The 22,852-nt window shown below is 41.6% G+C and overlaps 1 protein-coding gene and 1 long non-coding RNA gene across 2 annotated transcripts in view; one reads left to right on the top strand and one right to left on the bottom strand.

Moving 5' to 3' along the window:
* FAM83F (family with sequence similarity 83 member F) overlaps window positions 1-19,576 on the top strand; it is a 27,832-nt gene extending 8,256 nt beyond the window's left edge. The window contains exons 3-5 of the mRNA XM_021384691.1: window positions 2,644-2,765; window positions 3,285-3,997; window positions 8,721-19,576. Coding sequence (XP_021240366.1) covers window positions 2,644-2,765; window positions 3,285-3,997; window positions 8,721-8,785 — 900 coding nt within the window. The 3' untranslated portion in view covers window positions 8,786-19,576. The remainder of the gene's footprint in view (window positions 1-2,643; window positions 2,766-3,284; window positions 3,998-8,720) is intronic.
* Window positions 19,413-22,852, bottom strand: LOC110392462. Its single transcript, XR_002434395.1, has 3 exons — window positions 22,363-22,852; window positions 20,247-20,303; window positions 19,413-19,533 (listed from the first exon to the last, which is right to left on the bottom strand). It is a non-coding gene; the product is annotated as an uncharacterized LOC110392462 (long non-coding RNA).

Below are 22,852 nucleotides of genomic sequence, written 5' to 3'. Positions count from 1 at the left end.
GTCCTTTACCCAAAATACTTGTTACTACAGTAACATTAGTGCCCAAAGAAAGTGGCTGAAATCTCAGCTCATTTATATTTGTCTTTCCACTTCTGTTGTGTAATCTTCAGTACATGAACCCGAGCTTGTTCCTTCCCTGTACAGCTTGATATATTAGTCTTCAAATGCTCCAAGATCCTTCAAAGTAGAAAACATTATACAAATAACCTATTAAGTGACTTGATGTTTATATGACTTTGTGCTTGTTTTCTGCATTTCAAGATGCATTTATACACTCCTGTGCATACCTTGTTCAAGGAGGTTTATGTGTTCAGCTGTTTGGTTCTATCCCCTCTGTGCCTTTCTCAGTGTTATGCATAGCTCAGTTACTGCAAAAATTCAAATGTGCTTCTCTCTTCCTAAAGAAGGTGATATAACATACAAACACAATAAAATCCACACTTATTACATGCTAAGAAACATTCTGATGAAATGAAATGAAAAACATTCTGAAACAGGCTGATACTCCTTGATTCAGAAAGGAATATGACATTTCAGAGCTGTTGGCTGATTTGAAGGACAGGCATCCTTATTGACTCCTGCCGTCAAGATTCCATGATTTGGCAAATTCCAAATCCAGCTTTATTCAGCAAGGAAAAAAGACAATTATTTTAGGCGACCAGCCAGTCATCTACAAATGTTATTCTAAATACTGGAAAGGGCAGCCTTTCTCCTGTGCTCTATCCAACCTGCATTCAGCATCCCACACAAATGACTCACTGCTAGCTAGGCCTTGGGCAAGTCACTTCATCTTTTTTGTCTCTCAGGTTCCTCATCTTTAAAACAAGGCGATAATACTGTCATTGATGTTGGGAGGATTAATTAGCTAATGCCCACACAGGACTGCAGACAGATCAAGCAATAGATGAATGCAAAATAGTAGGATCATCAGTTACTGTTAGTCAGAATTTGTACTGTCACTGCTGTATTTTACTGAGGAAAATAGGAACAGATTGAAAAGGTAAGAGTTATATTCAGAAAACTGTTTTTTGAAAGAAATCCACTTTCTTGCAATCACTCGTTCCTGCATGCTGATTTCTACAGCCTATCAATATTTAAGCTGTCAATTAGGTTCACAATAATAGTAGTTAGCTCTTTGTGGGATCTGAGGCTGTGCTAACGTTAGCCAAATCCTCATGGTTCTCCTGTTCTGCAGATGGGGGAAGAATGAGGCAAAGGTGAATTGACTTTCACAGAACGTAACAGGGAATACTGCCAGAACTGTGATTACACATGAGACTGTCTGACTCCTAACCCTATATTTATTACTGCAGATCACAATACCTTTTAGCTTTTCATTGTTAAAGAATTCTTAGAGAAACAGATGGTATGAAGAAAATGGTCTAAATTTGTATGTCAGAGTGACAAGATAATTTGCTCCAAACTTATACTGGCAGTGAGTACTTTTGAGTGTTGTTGTTTTTTTTTTTTTTAATGTCAGGCAGTATGTATATACACCTGTCTGGCAATTCATCCTCAAGCAGCCAGGACCCATGGAGTTCAGCATCGGTCTGAGCAGAGTAACTCACAGTCTAATATGCAAATATGTTTTTATATTATGTGCATGCGTAAGTCTGTTGTATAAAATCAGGTAACCTTAAATCGGGGTTTTTTCTCTGTCTCCAGTACTGCTTTGTGTTATTTGTAGGTTTGATGGCTAAAAGGGTGTGAGACAGGAGGTTTGAGGAGAGATAATACCTTCTTCCAGCTACTTCAGTACATTTCATAAACTGTTTTGCCTTCCCTATCTGCAGAAATACTTCTTTGCTGATCTGTTTGGGACATCAGCAGAGACACTTATCCTGCACCTTTTGTTCAGAATAAAATTCTGCGTTTTTCACTCTCCATTGTACAGAGGTGAATGTAGGTAGACGTTAACTGTCTGGTGTTCTTAGAAAAATGATAATGTCAGGGTTCCTTTGTTGTAACAGGTAGGAAATATCTACGTATGTTTTGAATAGTGCAACTGTTTCCTCACCCCTTCTGTAATAAATTGCCTAGCTCTATAATTTGCCCAGTTTTATCAAACTATATGTTGTTGGGATCAGAACACAAGCCCAAAATAACCTAATTTAAGCCTCATATGTTGCTTTCTGAGTCTTTTGGATTATACAGGTGTTGCAAAGTTCCTTGGTTTTGTGGTTCTGCTAACATTGTCTGGAAAAGAGCTCACTGATGCTACAGAACAGGGATTGGGATTTGGAGAGTACAGATGTGACTTAGAGCTTCATTCCCCTGAACTCAGTTGGGCCTTCTGATCTACAGCACAGCAGACGGCGGATTATTTGATGTGGAAAGCATTGTCTTGACAGTGGGCTAAGATGAATAGCTGAAGATGGCAGACAGGCTTACAAAGATGCTGACATTCTGGACAGGGTTATAAACTGATGCATAGGAGTGACTTGTACTGAAAGATGATAACAACAGAGTTTTCAACACTCTGCTTTCCTTTCTGCAGCCTTTCTGATTTCTGGTGTCTAATGATGAGCTGTAGTCCCAGAAGTTATGAGATAATGTGAGTGATGTGTTAAGACTTGGAGCTGGCAATTATCTAATTCTCTGCCCTATTATTGTGAAATTTTGTTTTTTTTACTTCCATGTTAGAACATCCGCATACGTTCTGTGACAGGAGTTGGGTTCTACATGCCAGCAGGGAAGATCAGAGGTACATTGGCATCCCGATTCCTGATGGTGGATGGTGAAAAGGTAGCCACTGGATCATACAGGTGGGTTGCTCTTGCTTAAGGCAGAGCTACATTCTTCTTAGGTAAAGAATGGTTTGTGAGTCTTGTTCTCATGTCATTCTTTTTCTTATCCTCCTCTCTGTAATCTGTTTGGCATTTGTAGAAATTGGAGTGAGATAAGAGAGGAGGTAGCTTAGAGCACAAGCTGCTCCCAGGAGAACAGAACATTCCCCTGCCAGTGAACTGTTTCATTGTGCTAGAGACAGTGCTACACTGCATTGGCCACGGTAGTCAGTTCTTTTCAGAGAGGTTTCCAATCTGGAGAGTCTTCCAGTTGCTTTTTGAAAAGGATATGCTGTTCTTCAGAGTTTTCAGATATTTTCTTCCAGATCTTGCCTGTGTGCCTAATGAAGAACAATAATACACAACTTCACCTATCTATCCTGACCCATATTGGCAAATAGCACAATGCTGTGTATTCTCACAGTGTTTTGGATATTGTTGGGTGGGCTGGGTCAAGTATGCACTCAAAAATCTTATGGTTCTCTTTCCTATTCATAGCTTCACATGGAGTTCATCCCATATTGACAGAAACATCTTACTAGTCTTGACAGGACAGCATGTGGAGATGTTTGACATTGAGTTTCGTGAGCTCTACGCTATTTCAGAGGAAGTTAATTTCTGCAAGGAATTGGGTATTGCTAGTCCAAACCTTCATGGAATTGGGAAACCAGGCTTTCATTCCTCCACTGTGGCTCGGAAGATCATTAATCCCAAGTATGGCTTAGTAACAGGGGCAGCCCGTGGTGATATGATGCTCTGGGCTTCACGACACAGGCAGGATAATCACGGGAATATGGAAAGGGAAGAAACAAGTGAATCTAAGAAACGATTAAATCAGTTTCTGAATGACTTAATCACATTGGAGCAAGAACTCCCAGAGATTGAACCACCTCTGGAGAACTTCAACAAGCTGAATCGGAGCCCTCAGAAACTATTCTCCCGATTACAGATGGACCTGAAAAATAAATCCAAGTCCAGAGAGTCCATTCGTGTCGTGAAGAAAGAAGATGCACAGGCCAACTCAAAGCAAGGAAAGCGATTTGCCAGTGGGCTTTTTAGTCGCAAGGCCAAACGATCTCCAGGTTCAAGCATTGAAGCAAATTCTTTTGCCAGTGAAGGACATTCAGGGGAAGACCTTGGGAATATGAAACTGGAATATGAGCAGCTCAGCATTGGCCATAACAGTGTTCGGAGTGCTGAAGGCACCTCAGGTAAAACCTCTCCTATCAGCACATTCTGCTTCTGTGGTTTTAGGCTGTCTCTGAGTTTGGTTGATTGGTGCAAATGTATTCAACATAGGCACCTGAGTAGATCCTGTTATTTCCTCCATACTAAAATGACAAGGATCAAAGAAGAGCAGTTGCATCAAACTAAGCATAATTCCAAAGGCAATTTAATGGCATTCTTACTGTAAGATTGCTACTTCTCATGTATATATTTTCTGATACTTCCCACTAAGCAGATGTAGGATAGAGAGAAAGATGAATGTCTCCTTGTGAAAAACAGGTTGTGTGTACAGTTCTTTAAGTGCAGTGTCCTGATAAGCAGCAGCAGTGTGCTTAGTACTGTAGTGGTTAGCAGTGTGCAGACAAATTTCCAGTGTAACCTCTCCTTTCATCGCTTGGCTTTTGTTGAGTATGTTTACTGTGCCAGGGTTACCAGTAGAGAAGGAAGGAAACAAGTTTCTGTTGTAGTAAGAGAGCAAGGAGTTGAGAAGGTAGAAGTGTTTTAAACTTGCTCCTTTATCTCCCTTTGAAATGGGAGAGAGGATCATGAAAATAGAAGCTATTGAGAAACACTAGATCTGAACCTTCCCTTCTTTGCTAAGGAGTTGTTGATATTTTCACTGAGCTCTTCCAGGTCTTCATTTGGTTGAAAACACAAATGATAACAATTTCTCCTAATTTATGTGTTCTTTGCTAACATCTCAACATTTCAGATGCTTTGTCAGTTTGAAGTAAAACTAAGGACTACGCAGCCTGGTTGTCTGTCTCTCCCAGTGGGGTGTGCTGGATGCCAATACATCTTGCACTAGAAGGAAAATAAACTCGTTCAGAGAGGAAAATGTCTTCCCAACTTGTCTGGCCATGCTGTGTTCTGATAAATTTAAAATGTGGAAGTGAAAACATGAATTCCCTTAGAACTACCATGATGTGATGTGGAAAGATATTCTCCCGAGAGCAAAAAGCAAGATACTAGAAAGGTCCCAGGTTGTGACTGATTAAATTCTTAGAAGTATTTCTGGCTAAATGAAGGACAGACTCAAAAATGCCAAATGAACATGAGAAAGGAGAACTATAAGAAAATGTAAATGGCTTATTTGAGACTATAGTAGACCCATTTTAGGATGTGTTTGTCATTTGGGGAGGCAAAAGTAAATCTTCATCTTTACCCTCTCATCAGATCACTTTATTTTCTGAGTAGACAGCATGTGCTGCTAGGCCCTATTCCTCAGAGCCAGGAAAAAGAAAATTCGTAGACATATAGGGAGATGTATGGGCATTTCTTTTCAGAGGATTGGACCTGAGGACTTGCACTACCCTCTAGTGACAGAAGTGGAGAATTGTGTAAGCTCAGATTTGTCAGCACTTCATAGTATCAGACATTCCCCGAGTTTCTTGTTATCAGCTGCTTTAAGGCAGACAGCCCTCAATTCCTACAATATCAAGGCGAAATTAGGTCCAGATTAAGGCAAGAAAGAGACTGATCTTTCTAGTTGGACACTGGGGCACTGAGCCCTTCTGGGCATTGCATAGCATAGGTCAGGGCAGCAGGGATGTCTCTACTTCTCTATTCCTTACAACACAGTGGATCTATGCCAGCTTGGTCTGGACCATTTCCATAAAGACACTATCATGCTATTTATAATTGTCACTGCTACTTCCTGAGTGCTGGCACCTCTTTTAATAAAGGAGAACACAAAACACTGAACTTGGGAGACCTAAGATGGTCCAGGCAAGCCAGTTTGAAAGTGCAGGGAAGCAGCAGAGGTTCAGTACTCCAATCTTCCTGCTGTGTTCTTCCTGACAAGTCTTTCCAAGAAGTCAGTGCAAATGTTTCCTTTTTTGCTTTATGCTAAATGAGATTTCCTGCTCTGGTGACAGTGGGAGACTCTGCAGCTTTTGAAGTATGGTGCAAGTAGGCTTAGGTCATCCCATGTAAAAGGCTGGAGGAAGATCACTGTGTGTTGTGTTTGAATTGACTCACTGCTTGTGAAAGAAAGCTTCACTAGCCTAGTGGTTCCAAAAGTGAACAGAGATAGCAGAGGGCACGTTAGAGAGATGAGACTCATGTGAAAGGAAAAATTGGGTTACCACAGAGGATCCTGCAGCTACTTGATTAGCAGCGTGTGCTTCACTAGAATTTAATAAAAGCATCCTGAATGTGGATATGAAATAGAGTTCTAGCTTAAAGATAAAAACAGGACACCCTTTGTTCTGAGGAAACTGTATGACTTGCAAAGTTTTAAAAGTTGTCTCTGAGCAGACCTAGTCAAAACTGATGCTACAATACCCTGAGTGACAAAAGGGAGATAAGAAGTGGAAATGAAGGAGGGAGAAGGTGCTCTATATGCAGTCAGGTTAGGATGCAATTATTCAGAGCTTCACAGTTTGAAATTGTTGCCCTTACCTTTTGTAAAGATTAAACAGCACACTTAAGCCCTTTGGGCCTGCCTGTGTACACATCCTCTAAAGTCACCATTAATTCTGTAATTCTGTAGTACCATAGAGGCACATCACATCTTGCAAATGCACAGAAAGACCAGATCTACACCCCAAGTAGCTTGCAGAGTAATTGAAAGACATTATTCAAGGAGGCTAAAGGTCCAGTTCAGTCTCATAAGAGCAAATGGTGTTGAAAAGAACACAAACTGGGATGGGATGAAACTGTATTTTGCAACAGTCTCTGAAAATCTGTTAGTATTTACATGCTAGAAAATTTTAACTACAAGTTAGAATGGGGAGTCTGGAAAATACAAGGGCTACAGATAGTAATGTCCTAAATTACATGCTCAAATTATCTTTCTGGGGTGTTGTCCTACTACAGTACATGGAGATTGTGTTTTGTCTTACAAGGTTTGCTTAAACCACACCATCAAATCAACACAGTTCTTGAATTTCACTGTTGCCTGCTTTGGAGCACAACAGCAGCAGCTCTGAACCTGACCAGAATGTTGTTAATTTTATGCTGCTGCTGGGCAGGCTGTGAGCAGCAAAGAGACTGATGTCTGTCTGCAGTTTCTGGGAAATACTGCAAGGGTTTGAAAGCTGCATGCCTTTGGAAGGCATTGGCTTTTTGTTTTGTTTTCTCCCCTGCAAGCAGCAGTCTAAGTGGGCAGAAATAGCTGTTTATGTATCACCAGTGCTATTCAGCCCAAGTGGGATCATAGACTGGTGGTAACTGGACATTTTAGCTCCTGTTGTAAAGAGAAAGAAGGAAATGATGTTGCATACACGGAAGGACTGTGTTTGCTCTAACTGTAGCAGGATCTGTAGAAAAAGGCCAGAAGACAAGAGTAGGAAAAGTGAGAAGAATAAAGGAGCTGAGAGCTGAGACTGAGCTGAGAGGGAGCAATGATGCTTTTGAAGATAAACATGAAGGTCTTGAACTTGATACTTGAACATGTGGTGAGGAGATAGGGGCAATGGTAAGATTAGTAGTAACATACACAATGGGTCAAAGGGGTACAGGAGTTAGAATGAAGTGCCATGGGGAGTTGTGGGGAGTAGGCTGTAGCATATAGAACAACCACAAAAGGGAGAGCGGACTGCAGTGCAGCCTCCCATGTGGATATGCAGAAATTGCTGTGCGGAAGGGGAGAGGGAGCTCTCCTCTTTACCATAGGTACAGGTGAGGAAAATGTTGGTCAAATACCCACATCCAAATGGATGGCTGGACAACATGAATTTAGTGATCTTTTCCAACCATAGTGATTCCACGACTCTGTGAAAAAATAATGCACTTAAAGCCCAGTTCAAGGGCAGTGCTTGGATTGAATTTTTCCTCATTTCAGCGATGTTGAGACTTCTCAGTAACATGTCGGGCAGTTTTCCTGTATAGATCATTGGCTCCAACTGCATGAGAGATGTACCTATCCCTTCCTTCTGTAGAAACATGTAAGCGAGGTCTGCCCTTGTTCAGAGTGGCTGCAAGCCATGCAGCTGCCCCCCTCAGTACATACAGCCTTGGGATGTACGTGATATACGTTGTGTAAGCCTAGCTAAGCCCTGAGTACAGCGCTCACTTACTTGCAAAAGCTTACGCAAACACACTTTATAACGGTGCTTGAAAAAGGTTTGCTGGGGCATCCAGTTCAGAATCTGGCTGAAATAAAGTTCAAGTATTAAAAAGTACAGACATTTGGAGAAGGAAATCTATAGAATGAGCAATGGAATAAACCCTAAGAAGATAAAAATTTGGGCAGCATTATATGCTACTTAACTGAGGGACCCTGAGGTCTCTGGATTTCTCTTGCAAAGGAAATGGTGGAAATATCACCACTTGAGATGTTTAATACCGAACATGGGAAAAGCTCTATTGAAAATGTGTGTTGGGATCTCATGGATGAGATGACCTGACCTTTCTTTTTTGTTTTCATCCCTTACTGCTTGGAAAACCTTCCACTCAAGTCACGGCCAGACTGCTTTTCAGCACCATCTGGGATCTGAGAATTCCACTGATGCTAGCCTGGGTACAGGCCAAAGCCTGGAAGTACTTCTCCAGTGGCTTTCTCCATAGTATACTCTGTATTTGCTATTTTTTTAGTGTCTCTTCATTTCACAGAATGAGGAAATAAAACCCCAAGAGAATGCAGAGTGATGTAGATCTAACATGAGGTGTATGATAAATAACAAGGATTAAAGCTTGAGTCTAAACTTTATCCAGATCTTATTTACTTAATATTAACATTTTTTTAACTTCTTTTCATTCCAGGTAATGTGGGTCCAAACTCCACTACAAGCGATAAAAGCAAACAATCTACCTGTGTGTTATCTTGATTGTCTGGGAAACTGAAGACTGAACAAGCTGGTTTAGTAACATGATTATTGATTTGTCCTTCCACGGTGGTCTGTCAAGCCACTGTGTGGTCCTGGATGCAGCTGGCACCCCCAGTTAAATCATATTTACTGGGTGAAGCATAGACTTTGGATGGTTGATCCCTTAAGTGAGGGTTAATGATGAATGTATTAGTCCATACGTGTGTGTGCTTATAGATTTTATACATAAAAACAACTGTGATGACTGGGTCTCAGAGCTTGCTCTGTGTCCAGATAAATGCAGGAGATTTTCTGACTTACTTGTGCTGCTACTTCAGTCTGTTTAGTTACAGACTCAGAATCACTGTGTTGCATTGTTTACTCTACTGCATTGCAGAAATGTATTGGTCTGACCGGCTGGAAGCGAAGTCCAATCAGCAGCAAATTCTGGGTGAAACGGTGATGTTTACAGACAGCATAGCAATGCTTTGTCCTCAAGGAGTCTTCCTGTAGATTCCCGTTGTCACTTACCCACACAGAAATTAGTGGTCAGGGGAGAAGAGTTTAGCTAGAAGAGGCCAATGGATTAGTATCTTAACTGCCTTTTCCAGGTTGTAAATATAGTAGTCAAACAAAGCGATTTGGCAATAATCTGTTAAAGAGAAGCACTGGAGTATTAGGGGAGTGCTTAACCTGTAGCTGAGAGTGGGTCAGAGAAATGCCTTAAACGGGAGAGTGGGCAGATCTGGGAGCAGTCACACAGCCTTCGATGGCTGCTATAAAATCCTGTTTGTTGCTAAGTGAGCGGTACTCTACCCTTCATGGAAACTGTATGATTAAGGAGCACATCTCTGAGGCTGAAAAAAAGCAAGGCAGGCAGACGAGTTTTTCGAATGCTCCTTTTTTTTTTTTTTTTTTTTTTTTTTTGTCAGGTTAACATTTCCAAGCTCTTAAAAAATGCCTAAATCATGAGCTTTGATCCATAAGAGATGTTGCATGCAATCAGACCAAAGGCCATCTAATCTGCTGTCCTCTCTCTGAGGGCACCCAGTAACAGGTGATCACAGAAGCATAAAAATTAAAGCTCGGGTACAAAAATCTTTCTCTGACGCTGTTCCAGCAGTCTATGGACTTTCTGAACTGGCAGTTCCTTCTGGACCTGGCCTTAATGAATGCACTTAGTCTTTTTTTAAAAATCCTTTTATACATTTGGCCTCCACAGTGTTCTGCGGCAATGGACCCTAAGTTCATTGTGTGGTATTAAAAAGAACAGTCTTCAGGCAGTTTTAATGGTTTACTTGATGATTTCATTGAGTGACCCTCATTCTTCCATTGTCAGATGTAGTTCTGACCACTCCTATTCCTCGTCTCCTTGCCACTTTTTACAGACCTGTATCATACATGTCCTCAGCCATCATTTTTCCAAGCTACAGGTTCATGGTATGTGAAGCTATTCATTATAGGGGACCTGTTCAACACCGCTGCCCTCTAGTTCACTGGCTCTTTTCCAGTTCTGCCACTAACAAAGTGGAGAAGCCGGTTGTTTTTGTTCCCTCAGTATGCAGATTGATGTTTCACTCTGCTTTCTTTCCATCTAAATTATATACTCTCCTGTCATAAATAAGCCCTCTTGTGATATCTAAGAAAAATAAATCCTAGTCATAGTAGACACCTGAAAAGTAACATACCTGTTTGCCAGAAAACTATACAGACATCAGAAGAATATAGGTTTCATTTTCTTTCTTTTTTTTGTGTTGAGACACTGTTGAGTTTATTTCAGTGCACAAGGACAACAAAGACAACTGCTGCACTACCAGCACAGAACAAACTGCTCCAAAGGCTCTTCCAGGTGCTGGGGTGCAGTGTTGGTTGTTACACTAAAACAGCTGCCTCTAGTTAATGATAAAATATGATTGATTGATTAATTAACTGCCTTTCCTGGAAATGAATTTAATTTGAATGGCAAGCAGGTTTGTTTTACTCTGATTTTACCCTGTAGAATATCTCAAGACCCTAACATACCAAATGCTCTCTGTTAAATACACCTTCACGCAGTGGGTTAAATGCTTGTGACTCTATATAGTTATTCTATATAGCCTTCTGGGAGCAGGCTGTAGTTTTACTGCTAGGTCTGTCAGCTCCTATTATCAGCAGTGTTTTATAAAATTGTTCCTGGTAATGGAAGAGAAGAGGTGTTGGAAATTACACCATCACTTGGACACAGAAGTAAGTTAATACATGAGATATCTTGTTGGCTGTGGGTGCAATGTTTATGTGCCAAAAGCTATTTGCTATATATGTGTACAGCTGTCTAAAATGGCTTGATTTTGCCATGCTTCCATTATTTTCCAAATGATTAGGAGATTTTTTTCTCTCCTCGTATTTATTTCACTTTGTTAGCAGAGATTCAAGAGAAATTTATAAGGCCAATGTGGTTCCAGTTTTTTGTTCTGATAGAAATATTGTCACCTGGTGCTTCCTTGTACTCCCAGACTTTTATGATATTTATTTATTTTTTTTAATTGTGCAATAGGCTAATTTACTGACTAGTACTGTGTTGATGTATCTGGTCAGGTTTTCCAGGAAGTCCTCTATCTCTTTAGGTTTTTTGTCTTTGTTGCTTCATCTGGGGTGGAGTGACTTAAATCACCTGAGAAGCTGATTTCACTTGCTATTTCTTCTATTCTGTGCTTGCTGATTAACATGCTTTACTTTCTTTTTCCTATGAAAGATGGGAAAGCACTTTCTTTAGCATTGTCAACTAACAGGATCTCCTTTCTAGTGAGAATCTCTCATCAATTTGTCTTCTGTTTTGTTGCCACACCAGTTCCTAAAATGTAGGGTTTGTTCATTCATTTTTAATTCCGTTCCCTATTTTTATTGCTTGAAAGTCATATAAGTCTAATCTCATGCCTTGACTCCAGAGTCTAGCAGAATCCCTCAGGCTTATTACACATTGTTAATTAACTGAATTGAAGAGAGCAAACTTGCTTTCTTGCATGATGTGAATCTGCTTCTTAAACTTGGCGTGACTCTTTAGGGATGCACGCAACCTTGCTGATCCAGAGGGAATGTTTCAGACTCTGGTGGAACTTGTTCTTCCCTGCAGACAAGATCAGGTGAACTTGGATATTTGGCTGCTTCTATGGCAACGGTTCTGAGTCCTGGTGAGGTGACGGCATTTATTTTATTAATTGTGGTTCCTCATAAGTACTAGGATCCTAAAGCTGTGACCTGTAAAATGAACCTCTTACATTCTCCAGATAAAATGCTGTTGATCTTGCTGGGAGTAGAGGGGTGAGAAGTAGCAGTTATCAATTCTGTTAGAAGTCTCTTAATGGAAGCTGAAGGTACAGCAGTCTTCAAATAAGATGTCATTTTGTCCTAGTTCAAGAAGCCAGCTCTTGGAACTAATGTAACCAAGTCATTAACCTTCCAAGGGAGTGGGAAAGATGGGAGATATCTGGTGGTTGCTATTGGGAAGAACAAGGTCAGCTCTCTTTGGAGTCTGTTTCCTGAGCCTGGACAATCCCAAGAGGTTGTCTGTTCTCTGGATCTTCTTCGCTCTTCGTCATGTGAGCCCAGGTTTGCTGATCATGTGGTGTACCATGGGACCTATACTGGCCAGTCTTGGTTTTGGAAAAAGAGTAATGAAACTGGGGCTTGCAGCTTGCTATTTCTGATGTGAAATGGGGAGTGGTTCTGAAAGAGTGTCTTGGCTGAGTGTGTGCCTTCTATGTTTCCTGTGGGATGCACTTGTATATTTAATGTACTTGTGTTCAGTGACTTATGCCAAAGATGTTTTCTAAGTCAAATAAACTCTTTGCTATGTTATGTTCAGGTAATTTGTTCATTGGTGTTGTTTTTAATTTCTCAACTGCACTTCCTAGATTGCTGGGATTTTTAAAATTTATTTGTGAAGAACCTGTACTCTCTGGATTAGAGTAGGTTTCTGTGTGACACGTAAACATCTTTGGCCAATGCTATGTTTGTTAACAGATGTGGGGAATTCAGCTGCCCATACAAGCGCAGTGTCTTCTGGCTCTGACTACCTTGAGAGAGGCTCTAAATCATTGGAGCAGGCTGTAGTAGGTGTCCACTGCAGTTTCTCTTTGGTGTTCTTCTTCATTACCACTCTCTTTGCAGCTGAACTATGTCTTGCTGCAGCTATAAATGCATATGACGAAGTGCCACCTCTGCTTCCCTTTCCATCTTTCCTATATAATTTGTTCCCATCAGTGATGACATTTCACTTATGAAACAGAATCCCTCTGCTACATTTCAGGTTTACCTGGTACAGTACAATCCTTGACATTTAAGTAACTCCCTAGCTCGTTTCCCGTGCTCCCTTTGTTTGTGTATACAAAAGCCTTTTTTAAAATTCCTGACCATGTTTCAGAATAAATCCAGTCTCTATTTTACTTCTGGGCATTACGGTACATGAAAATGTACTTGCAGTAAACATAATCTTTGTCTTTCCTTCTGTGTTTTAAGACCACATAGCAATTGCATCCTTACAGTTTAAAAGGAGTCTATCTAATCCAAGCTTGTTTTACAGAGTATGTCAGGGCTCCAGTATTAATACCATCCCTTTGTGCCTTTTCTTTTCCTGTATTTATCTCAGGGAGGTTCTCCAAGAAAGTAAGAAAAATGTACTTTATCTTAAATATTACTATTTATTATTTACTTGAATATTCAACTTTTTTCTTGTTTCTTGACACTTTCATTTGTGCTCTTTCAAAATCAGGCAACAGCCCCGGAATGAAAGACCTCTTTGTGTCACCTAGACCTTGTGTCCCTGTCTTAGAGGAAATTTGCAAATTTGGGAATCCTTGTAAACAAGTTCACCAAAAGCACAAACAACTGCAGGAACCCTCTCAGAAGAGAAACCTATGGATGTAGATGAAACTGTAGCATGTAGCAGGGCTGACAGATGTTTACCTAACTCTTGGCACAACACCTATTTCTGATTTCTGCTGCAAGTCTGGACATGCATACCCACGGAGTGAGGATGCAGAAAACCACACCTTAATATATAGTGTTTCAGCTTCTCCAGTCTCACTCACAATGTGGGCAAATTTGCCATGCTTTTCAACAAGACATGAAAGCAAGGAAGAATAGCTGAAAAGCATCTGCATAGGAACTTAGGGCAGACTTGCTGATGTATCCTAAATTCATAATGTGATCTGTCAATGTCAGAAGTTTTTGAGATGTTTCTAATTCTGTTTCTCACTCCATTTTCAGTCAGCTTAGCTGCGATACCAGCTCCTGCCTTTTCATCTGCCTTGTCAGGTTTTGTTTTCTTTTTCTAAAATATTAGATAAGTCACCTTGTAGGAGAACTGTGAGCATGAAACAGCCCTTCTCTTGCTTTCTACCTGAGACAGGCAACTTCTTGATGATAGGGTGTGCTGAAAGCCAAGATTAAATGACAACAGATGTGTGAAATTGTTGCTTGTATTTTCCTGGTTACGTGTGGAATTCGCGCAGGAAAGCTGACGGAGCATAGAACCAGACTAAAACATTTGAATAATGAGGAATGTAGCCATTACAGAGGGCCTGAAACACAGAATATAAAAATGAGACCTGATTTTAATGCAAATGCATATGGTACCATAGGCAAGCAACAGGGAGGTCAGGTCAAGGATACTTTCTAAGTATTGTCTGTATTCAAGGGTCTTCTGCCTTTTTAATTTATTTAAAGCAAAGCAAAAAAAAAAAAAAAAAAAGCTGCTGAATAGTGAACTTTATTGCAATTGTGCAAGTGAGAAAAATATGTTGTGCCAGTGGGCTGTGGCCAGATCAGCATTTTGCATGGGCTTGGGGGTGGATTTGGCACGTGCCCACTGTGGGCTGAATGAACACCGTGTTTCTTCAGCTTTTTGATTTACCAAACTGGAGTGGCTGTTACAGAAAGGATGTTGCTTTCTGCAATCTGAGCAATACACAGGATAGAGGACTAATATCGAGGCTCTCTAGCCTCTGTACTGTGGCAGGCGTAGTGACTTTTTTTGTATCCAAAGCAGTACTCCCAAACCAGGGCGTAAGACGTATATTAAATGAACATGAGAAAATGGTGTGACAAAGGCATAGGAATGCTTTGGCAAGATGTGCGTGCATCCCTGTGATATAGCTGGTGGAACATTAGTTTGAGCTTCCCCCGAATTAGGTACACAATAATGTAGGATGGAATATGGGGGGAAGTGAGCACATAAAACCAGGTTGCTTACTCTAGAGCTGGATCCTACACCGTGAAAACAAAGGCATGTTTTGCATGCCAACAGTGTGTGTGGGATAGGAATGTCGGTTGTCTTCTACTATGCAGAGTGACAGCAGCCCAGGTCTGGCTTTTTCCACAGTTGAGATTGTGAAGAAAATAAATTCTATACCTCAGTATTTACATGGGCAGACCCTTGTGTCTGAGGTTTCCTCTAGCACGTAAGAAAATGTATAAGTGGTGTTGCTTGTTTATGAAGGACAGAATCACACTTGCCTCATCTTGCATTGTTTGTGACCATGGTGCTTAAGAAATGCAGAAGCTATTTTACTGTTGGTGTGCTCTGGCTTCTCTGAAACTTCAGTACTAGAGGAAGTAATAAGGCACTTCGAGGTAACTGGGCTCCAACTTCTCTGAAGGGGACACTTCCACAAAGAAAAATGATTAAAAGGAAAAGCTATCTCTCTGAGAAATTACAATATATTTGGTGAAACTGAGCAAAATCCCAAGGTGCAGATGCTAGACAACCCTGGGAAAAGGGCATTTACTTCAAGTGTTTGAAAAGAAAAGCTATTTAAACTTTGAAAGAGCTATTGGTTTTATTGTTGCAATATTTATGATCCTCTCTTTATAGGTCATACAACCATTTCCTTAGTTATCCTTAATCTCCTACCAGAAATTCTTTCTCGTGGCTGGCAGTCCCCTTGAGCAGCGCACTCGCACTACAGAAATGGAAAATAGCAAATATAAACCAAGTGGGATCATTTATAGCTGTCTTGCTAAGTGCGTAACACATCTGCAGAAGGATAAGTTCCTCTGATTTAGCATGGCCATTAGTGACATTTTGCTGCTTCTGAAAGGAAGAAAATGGCTCTGCTTAGTATCCTGAGGTGTAACTGTGGCAATCACGGATGTTAGAAATGGAAAAGGCCACTAGGTCATCTGGGCCGTTGCCCTAGCGCAATACAAGACAATTCACCAGCGTATCTTTGTAGGACTTCGTTATTCTACCACCTGTTTGAGATTCTCCTTCACAGCCTAATATATCTCATAGGAAGGTAGTTAAAATAACTTCTTGGAGAGGTATGAGAGGTAGAAATCCTTGCGGGCATTGCGCTGAAATAAAGACCTGTCTCCTGGTTTATCCAAGCATCTGCCATTGCCCTTTTACAATGAAGACACTGTAATATATTCACTTCCTTTGCTCTGTATTTATGACTGCAGCATTTCAATAAATCAAAACTTTTCTGGAAGGAAAAGTTAGAGCGGTCTCCACTGGTTTCTCACCAATTTCCAAACCGCTTTTAAACATGTGAATTAATCTACAGAGTCAAAGTTATACTTCTGCAAATCTGGATTAATTTCACTGCGCCCACTGGGGTTATGCTGGATGTACGCTGGAGTTCCTGACAGCACAGTATGACCAACAGCTTCCCTTTTGCATCCAAGGAGACAAACTCACAAGAACAAAGACAGAGACAGACAAGCACAGGCGCCAGCCACAGATGCTATACCCTGCAGCCAAAAGGAGGATGTTGTTTCAGGCAGGCTCCATCTTGTTTCAAAGTCTTCCGTGTAAGTAGCGTTTGGTATAAGTAATTGGGAATTCACTCGCGCACAGCAGTGTTGCTAATGTGAGGGAACCCTTGAAAACGCTGTAGGGTCTTTGCATTGAATATTGCTTCAAAAACAATTGCTGCAATAGAAGGATTCAGGAGTTGAACTCTCTTGATAAGCACAAACTTCTTCTCAAACATAGCCCTGGTCTGGAACGCCTTGTTAAGAGTAGCGTTAATGTGTATTTTCATTGCTCTTTGTGTTCTGGTTAGCCTGTGGAAGCAAGACTGTAAGGTAGAATTGCTGCCAGGGCTGGTTTAAGCTCTGCGAGGTTCTCACTGTCAGGAAACAAGCTAGCAGCAGTCAAGTGCAGTCCAAGCAGCAGAAACAAACAGTAGAACTGAGCTGCTCAGGGCTCTTAAAAGGGAACATGGTTTCTTTAGCAGAGTCAATGAATCCAGAACAACAACCACAGAATATCTTGCTCTGTTTTAGGAGAAAGAAAGAAAGAAAAACCCAACAAAGTTTTGACTTTCTTCTAGCTGCCTGGGAGTAGGTTTAGTGCAGGATTAGAAGGAAAGCCCTGGGGTTTTTGCTTGCTTTTTCACAAGTGTGGGGAAGAACATGCTGTTTTGCGAATGGTTGTCAGTGCATGATGAAATCCTCCAGAATCCTCATCATCATTCCTTTCCTGTGCAAAAAGAAAATAGCCCAGTGGGCCAAATGTTTTGTTAGCCCCTGAGCAATTGAGTCTTCATCCGTTTCTGCTTGTGTGTGATTAATCAGTGGTTCTGAAGAGATCATCTGCTACCAAGAGGTCTCGTAATTGCTCCCAGGAGTCAGCCTGCTGGCTTTGCCCATGCAGCCCCACCCTGAGCTCCCAGCAGCAGCTCAGCCACGGGGAAGCTGCTGGCAGGCTTCCATCAAGGGGGTGACACAAAGCTGTACTCGTGAACCTGGATGTAACTTTGCTGCCAACCATTGCAGAAGATGAGCTGGGACAGTGAGTGAGTCACAGGGTTTGTAAGCAGTCAGATTTGAGTATTAAAGAAGAAACAGCCTGGCCCACCCAGCTTTGCTGTTCTCTGTTCCAGTGACTGCTGGAGGCCAAGTCATGGAAACGGCTGCTGCTGGTCCATTTCCCTGCGCAGCTCTTCTTGCTGTCACCACTGTCGTCATCCCTCTGTTCTCTGTGCAGCTCTTTCTTTGGGATCCTTGCTAGGGCCTCCCTGCAGCTGATGCAAAGGCAAGGAGGAGGCTGTGGCTGGTAAGAGCCAGGAAAGGCTTTGTGTGCACGTGTGCCCACGTATCTGTGTGGGAGAGATGAAATACACCTTCTGTGTGCAGCCCTGGATCCAAGAAACCTCCCATGCAGCTTCCCACTCCTTGGCACATAATGTTTGTCCCACGTTTTTCCCACCACTGTCCTCATTCTCCTTTGCACTGAGATTTTCAGGTTTTTCTTCTGGTCCTAATGTTGTGCTGTCTTGCAGTTGTTTTCCTCCTGTAGCTTTCTTCCTTATGATGCTCCCTTCCTGTATTATTCTCACTTTCTGTCCTCAGGTTCTACTGTAATTGATTCCAGTTCCTCTGCAGGTGGCAGTAAGCAATCCTGTTACACACTTGTTTTAAAATAAAAATATAGATGTTATGCTTCGCCTCAAACACCATTTTTAAAAAGTTGTGGAGAAAAGGAAGCCTGTGGAAGGGGGAACAGTGTAACCGCCATCCAACATGAGGGAGAGTTTAAGCAGTCAAATTATAGCTCTAACTCCCTGATTATGGCAATTTTTGTGGGTTCTTTCCCCTTGGTCTGCCTGAAGAAGGCACAGTTTTCCACAGCAGCAAAGGAAACAGATGTTTCCACCTCCAGATTTTCTGTCCTTCGGTCTGCACTTTCTTGCCCCACTCTCCAATTACACTTCACCCTGTTTACTAGATCCTGCTCCTTGTCTTCTCACACATTCTTCTTGCAGAGCATCACTGCTGCTCGCAGTCCGTGCCCAGCTCACCAGACCAAAGAAGCACAGGTACTCCACCTGTAGTATTGTTTTCAGACAGGTGTGGACAGCAGTGCACCTTTTCCCTGACAACAGTCTTGCTTCTGCAGACTAAAGCAAAATGGCAGCCATTCTGCTTGCTTTGATCTTTTTAATAATAAAGGACAAGGGGAGCCTTTTTGAATGAGGAAAAAGCCTAAGTTAAAATAAAAAATTAAACAACGTACCTAATTAATTAGAATCACTGCAAAGTCTTGGAAAGCTGCCATCTTAAATTACTACACAGCTACAACTCCCAGCAAAAAATAGTAATAATTGGGGGAAAAAAATTACATATTCCTGCTATCCTAGTAGGAGTTTGAAATAGACAAGACAGGTGGGAGCTTTCCCAGCAAATAGCGTTAGTCCTGCATGTGTGGTACTACCAGATATGCACAGCTTCCTTATTCCCTGCTTGCAAGGGCATATACATATTCACCGTCCCTGAGGAATGGAGGAGATGGGAGGTTTGTGTCCCAGCCCTTTTTTCTATTGCAATGGGGCTGGGTGACATAAAAAATTACACAAATGAGCACTGCATGTGAAAGTGTGGCTGCCCTGGAAGCAATGGAAACTCCAGTGTACACTTAAACCTTGGAAAGTGGAAGGAGAGAGTGCGTTTAGCAGTTACCCTATGTCTGAATGTAAAATTCTAACGCTGTCCTGATGATGAAGGTGGAACTGTGACAATAAAATACTGTAATTGCTTTCACATACCTATACTTTAGTTTTATTTAAGTTCAGCTAAAGGTGACTCAAAACTGTTCTGTGCAAGCTCCTACCTACCGCTGTTGAGCATCATATCTCTGACCAAGTTGGTGGAATGGGGAGGTTAAAAGGTAAATAAAATCTTGCCTGAAGAGCTTCATGACCTCTGTTCTCAGCACGGCTGCCAATAACTTTTATGTGCACACTGGTTCATTTTCAGTACTGGAAGCACAAAGCAGACATCTTCCTCTGCCAGCATTTAAAAAAAAAAAAAAGTGGGTAAAAAAAAAAAGACTGGGTAAGAGAATACAATATTATTCAAAACATTTTCCTAATTGCCATTTTTCTATTAAAGAAACTCCACATGTTAATATTGTTTTGCTGAAAATTGTGATATTTAAATAGCTTCAAATACTGTTAACAAAGCATTGTTTTAGTTTTGCCTCCAGGAAAAAAGACAAAACAAAATACTGTAATAAATTGTTCTCCATTTAAGAACAACTGCCATCATATTGGTAATATTTTCCCTTTAGCTGTGGGCTGACAAACTTCTCCTTTTTTCCCCCTTTTCCTTTCAACAGAATTATGTGAGTGTGGCAGCACAAGCTGAAAATTCTGCTAAGCATTTTGCCTAAGACATACATAAGCTGTTCTTGTAACTGTTGCAACTGCACGTCTTTCATAGGTATGGCACATGAAAATAAGTCATGTCAAAATAAGCTTATTGTGTTGAGTACAGTTACGGATGTAGACATGTCTGAGACTTAAAACTCAGATCTTTGAATGCTAGGAGTTTTAAAGGTGGTGGGTTTTTTTTTTTTTTTTTTTTTTTTTTTTTTTTTTTGTAAAGCAGGAATATTAGCATTGATCACCTGGCCAGTGTACAAATTTGAAAATTAAATTAAATTTGATATGATCTCCCTCAATTCCTCCTGCTTTCATTTAATTGTAGTATTCATTACCTCTGTTTTTTTCTTTAAGCTGCTCATTTGTATTTGTTCTCTGCTGTTATAGAAGATCTAGGGGAAAAAAAAAATTGGTTTGAAGCCTGCTCTTCTCTACTTTAAACATAAATCCTTTCTTTCTATCCCCATTTTTATAGCTCCCAGGCACAGAAGTCTTACTTCCTCTGTCTCTTGCTTTCTCCCTGGAAATCTATGTGAAGGATGCATAAGAATGCTTAGGATATCTTCTTACCAATCAGCTGAAGGAACAGGAAATGCTGTATCCTTAGCAAACATGTTTTCTGAAAGTAGTAATTAGTACAAATACTTTTAAATTTGGAAAATAGGTATTTTAAAATGTACCCCAATGTTTCCAAATATTAATGTTTTATTCCTTTGATACTTGGATGCCACGTGCCTGCAGAATCTTCACTGAAGCCTTCCAGGAAAAGGACAGAAAAAAATGCAGCTTCCAATAGAAAGAAATAAGCAAGAGATTAACCTAATCAGCCTGTCTTCATATGTAACAAAAAACATAAATTCTTTTATTACTTTTTCATGAATCATCACTTTAACAACAGCCATCTTTTTTTTCCAGTGCTGGCTGCTATTTAGTTGTTGATAAAGCACAGCATTGTATCATATTTCCAATGCCACATTTCATACCAAAACACCTAAAAGTAATGCTCAGTAAAGATGATCAACATATGCTTTGTTGTGGCTTCCCAAAAGGTAACCTGTCTCTACTCGCAGTGCAAGTAACCAAACAGGTACTTTCTGTGCCCACTAAACAGCTGAGGCTTAAAGGATCTGAAGCAGGAAAAGGACAGGCTTAGCAGGCAGTGTCTTTCAATAACAACAGCTTCTGGTGACTGTAACCAGAGTTCAATCAGATACGCTACTTTAAAAAAGCTAACAAACCTCTAAAAAGGAGGTTATGGCACTGTTGGAAATAATAAACCACTGTCAGATCTAAGAAAACTTCCAACTCCAGATTTCAAGGCTGCTTCTAGTGTTTTATCCCTTCTCCTGCACTCTGTTAGATGCAGCATTATTTGTCCCTGATATAATGAGTAAATTTGATTTTTAAAGAGATGAGGCCATGTATTTTCACAGCACGAGGAGGAAAGGTGGAATTGACCCCAACACTGAAGGATTTGTCTCCCTCAGGTCTCAGTCATTGTGAGGTTTTATATCTTATGAACTTTGTGAGTAGGGTCCCAAAGGCAGTAGCGTGTCCACACACTGTAGCGAACCTGTTCCCCTGTTCTTCCCTACCATCACATACCCACTACATGGGAAAGCTCTTCCTGAAGCCCTCTCCCCAGAGCAGCCAAAGCTCTCCCAGCACCTGGCAGTGCACCACAGCAGTAGTGTAACACTGACATCCAGTGGATGAAAAAATGCAGTCTCACTAGCTAACAGTCCCACTTCTGGACAAAAGTGCAAATAGGAAAGGTGTGAAAAAAATAGCAAGAACTATTTTGTTCATATGCATTAGGACTTTTGGAGAGCCAGGAACCAGCCCAGGAGTTCAGATTCTCCCAGATCCGTGGGTGCACCTGTGTAGGACTTTCTGAACCATCCATTCAACAAAATCTGCTTGCTTTCTACAGTGTGAAACTACTGGGGCAATTGCAGCGTGGTACCTTTTGCTCCACTGACATGAACATTTCTGGTTCTCTAGGCTTATACAAAATGTACTACGTTGCTTCACTATGCTTTTCACATACTGCTGCGCACGCTCCGAGGAAAAAAACTGCAAGAAAACAGCTATGAGCAGAGAGGGAAACTGAACAGCGTAATAGTATTTCACTTATGGCAAAGTTAGTGTCTCAGGTATCTCCCTCTCCCCTGGGTTTTCCAAGGCAGGCTCTTTTCCCTCAGTATCTGCATGACCAGGTCAGTATCACAACAGGCTCATCGCATCTCTGTTGTTTGCTGTTTGGCACCAAAACTCCCATTTTCAGCTGCTCCAACCTTCAGGTTTTAACAGGATTCTCTTGAGGACACCAAGTGGAAACAAGGCACAGGCACGCAGGCCTGGCTGAGGTCAGGAGGTGACAGCCACTGAGGTAACAGCAGGCCTCAGCAATCCCAGAGAACCAGAAGAGCATGGAAATTGGGTACACACCTCCATTTTCTCTCTCTCCCAAATGCATCTGTGATCATAGAAGCTCCTGAGTTGGAAGGGACCCACAAAGACCACGTCATCCAACACCAAACCCTGTGTCTGAGTGTTCCTCAGACAGAGCACTCCTTCCTCTCTGTCCCAGTCACACACTCCTCTGCTTCTACTCGTCTCCTCCTCAGCTCTTCCTTTGACCCCACAGCCACCGTTTCCCTCCACCCACCGCGTGAGGCCGCGGGGCCGCCAAACCACACACTCAGGGAGCGCCTCACAGAGCCGCTCCTCCCCCCCGCACCAACGGCCGCCAGCGACGCCGCGCGGGCCCCGTCACGTGCGTAACTGTGGGAGCCACGTGACGCCCCCGCAGCCTCACGCGGCCAGTCACCGCACTCCCCCCACTGCCGCGAGACAGGGCGGGGACTGACAGTTGACTCAACCAATCATAGGGAGGCGAACGCCCCCTCCCGCCCACGCCTGTGCGTAATCCGGTGGG

Source organism: Numida meleagris, chromosome 1, assembly GCF_002078875.1.
Source record: "Numida meleagris isolate 19003 breed g44 Domestic line chromosome 1, NumMel1.0, whole genome shotgun sequence".
NCBI classification, from domain to species: Eukaryota; Metazoa; Chordata; class Aves; order Galliformes; family Numididae; genus Numida; species Numida meleagris.
The sequence above is the reverse complement of the archived record's forward strand: the minus strand, read 5'-3'. Positions and strand labels throughout refer to the sequence as shown.